Raw genomic sequence first — 3,102 nt, forward strand, 5'->3', positions numbered from 1 at the left:
ATTAACTATTATCAATAATATCGATAAAATAATTATAGTTAATAATTTAATTAATAATAAAATAATCAACTAGCTAATAATTAACGATTGACTAACCACTGTTGGTAATGTTAACTATTATTAATAATATCGATAAAATAATTATAGTTAATAATTAATTAATTTAATTAATGATAAAATAATTAACCTGCTAGTAATTGATTACTAATCACATAAGTGTTTAACTAGGAATTAATTATTTAACGTCATTATTAACGACGCTCTTCCGCGGCTCTCTGCGCGCTGAACCCGAAACGACATTAAAATAAACTCGCAGCGTTCTCCGCCCGCAGCCGAGCGGGACTGAGCGTCGTCACCTCCGGGGCGAACCGGCCACGACCGGCTCTGCCGTGGTTTGTCGGCCTGAGACCGAATTACGCCGATTCAAGCCGCGGTGGGGACGAGAGCGGACTCGCGGTGCTTTATGCTAATGAGCCGTTTCCGTGGATCCATAAGCCTGGGAGGCCACGCCCACGATGACCTCATTGATATGCTAATTTATGCAAATAAGACCCCCAAGGTGCCTCTTCCTGGATCCGCTGTGGGGTGTTATCCACACAGATCATGCACATGCGCATAGTTTATGCGAATGAGAGAGCACAACGTATGCAAATAACACGCGCATAATTAATGTGAATGATGCATGCATAATATATGCAAATAACAGGCTCATGATCTATGTAATATGTGAGTAATGTATGCAAATAACACGCGCATAATTAATGTGAATGATGCATGCATGATATATGCAAATAACACGCTCATGATCTATGTAATATGTGAGTAATCTATGCGGATAACAGACGCATAATCCATGTGAATGATGCATGCATAATATATGCAAATAACACGCGCATGATCTATGTAATATGTGAGTAATGTATGCAAATAACACGCGCATGATTAATGTAAATGATGCATGCATAATTTATGCAAATAACATGCGCATGATCTATGTAATGCATGAATACAAAATATCATAAATTATGCAAATGATATACGAATCATCACGCAAATGAAGCATACATTAATAATTTATGCAAATAACACGCTTATGATCTATGTAATATGTGAGTAATGTATGCGGATAACAGACTCATAATTAATGTGAATGATGCATGCATAATATATGCAAATAACATGCGCATGATCTATGTAATACATGAATGATCTATGTGGATAACACACGCATAATTAATGTGAATGATGCATGCATAATATATGCAAATAACACGCTCATGATCTATGTAATACATGGATAATCTATGCTAATAATACACAACCTATGAAAATTACACATGCGTAAATCATGCAAACCAGAAATCAGAATTTATGCAAATGATGTATGAATCATCACACAAATAAAGCACGCATGCATAATTTATGCAAATAAGGCGCGCATGATGTATGTGAATGATGCATGTATAACATATGCAAATAACACGCTCATGATCTATGTAATATGTGAATAATCTATGCGGATAACACGCGCATAATTCATGTGAATGATGCATGCATAATATATGCAAATAACATGCGCATGATCTATGTAATATGTGAGTAATGTATGAGAATAACACGCGCATAATTCATGTGAATGATGCATGCATAATATATGCAAATAACATGCGCATGATCTATATAATGCATGATATGATAAATTATGCAAATGATATACGAATCATCCACGCAAATAAAGCATGCATGCAGAATTATGCAAATGAAATAATCTATGCTAATAACACGCAACCTATGAAAATTACACATGCGTAAATCATGCAAACCACAAATCAGAATTTATGCAAATGATATACGAATCATCCATGCAAATGAAGCACGCATGCATAATTTATGCAAATGAAACGCGCATGATCTACGTGAAGAATGCCTGCTTGATTTATGCAAATGTTATATAAATAATCTGTGCGAATAACACGCGTAATTTTTACGTTCCCAGGAATATCAGGTCGCCACGCCGTGGGTCCCTGATCTACGCTTGTTTTTGTGCTAATTTATGCAGTTTTATGCAAATGAGGCGATGCTCCACGCACGCGTCACGTGTCCCTGCTAATTTACGTAGATTTGCTCCAGAGACGTCGTCCAGCCTCCCTCGGCCACATTCTTATCCATGCTAATTTATGTAAATGTCCATGCAGATGAGCAGGCGGGGCACAGGAGGCTCGCAGCCCCGGTCTCATCTGCATGCTAATTTATGCAAATGAGATTCACCAAGCTCACAGCCACGTATTCTATGCTAATTTATGCAAATGAGATTCACCAAGCACAGCCATGTATTCTATGCTAATTTATGCAAATGAGATCCGCTAAGTTCACAACCATGTGTTCTATGCTAATTTATGCAAATGAGATTCACCAAGCCCACAGCCATTTATTCTATGCTAATTTATGCAAATGAGATCCGCCAAGCTCACAACCACACATTCTATGCTAATTTATGCAAATGAGATCCGCCAAGGTCACAGCCATGCATCCTATGCTAATTTATGCAAATCAGAAGCACGCGCTGCAGCACATGCAAATCCATGCTAATTTATGCAAATGAGGCGCACGCTGCTCGGCGTTCCCGCTCTATGCTAATTTATGCAAATTTATTATCGAGCGAGGCCCCGCCCCCGCGCTGACCGCCCCGCCCCCCCCGCAGGCGACTTCTTCCGGTCCCGCCTCCCGCGCGCCGACCTCTTCCTGCTCGCGCGGGTCCTGCACGACTGGACGGACGCGGCCTGCGTGCGGCTGCTGCGGCGGATCCGGCGGGCGTGCCGGCCAGGTGGGCGGGGCTGGGGCGGGGCCGCGGGGGCGGGGCCGCGGGGGCGGGGGGCGGACGGGAAGTGACCTCATGTGACAGGAAGTGAGGATGCGGGACAGGAAGTGAGTTTATTGAGACAGGAAGTGGATTTACAGAGACAGGAAGTGACTTTATTCAGACAGGAAGTGAGTTTATGCAGACAGGAAGTGAGTTTATCCAGACAGGAAGTGACTTTATCCAGACAGGAAGTGACTTTATCCAGACAGGAAGTGACTTTATCCAGACAGGAAGTGACTTTA

The 3,102-nt window shown here is 41.5% G+C and overlaps 1 protein-coding gene across 1 annotated transcript in view; it reads left to right on the forward strand.

Moving 5' to 3' along the window:
- LOC114636353 (acetylserotonin O-methyltransferase-like) overlaps positions 1–3,102 on the forward strand; it is a 7,376-nt gene that overhangs the window by 3,837 nt on the left and 437 nt on the right. Inside the window, exon 2 of the mRNA XM_028784486.1 lies at positions 2,702–2,824. Within this exon, the coding sequence (XP_028640319.1) occupies positions 2,702–2,824 (123 nt within the window). The remainder of the gene's footprint in view (positions 1–2,701; positions 2,825–3,102) is intronic.

This window comes from Grammomys surdaster, unplaced genomic scaffold, assembly GCF_004785775.1.
Source record: "Grammomys surdaster isolate TR1022 unplaced genomic scaffold, NIH_TR_1.0 123605, whole genome shotgun sequence".
Lineage (NCBI taxonomy): Eukaryota > Metazoa > Chordata > Mammalia > Rodentia > Muridae > Grammomys > Grammomys surdaster.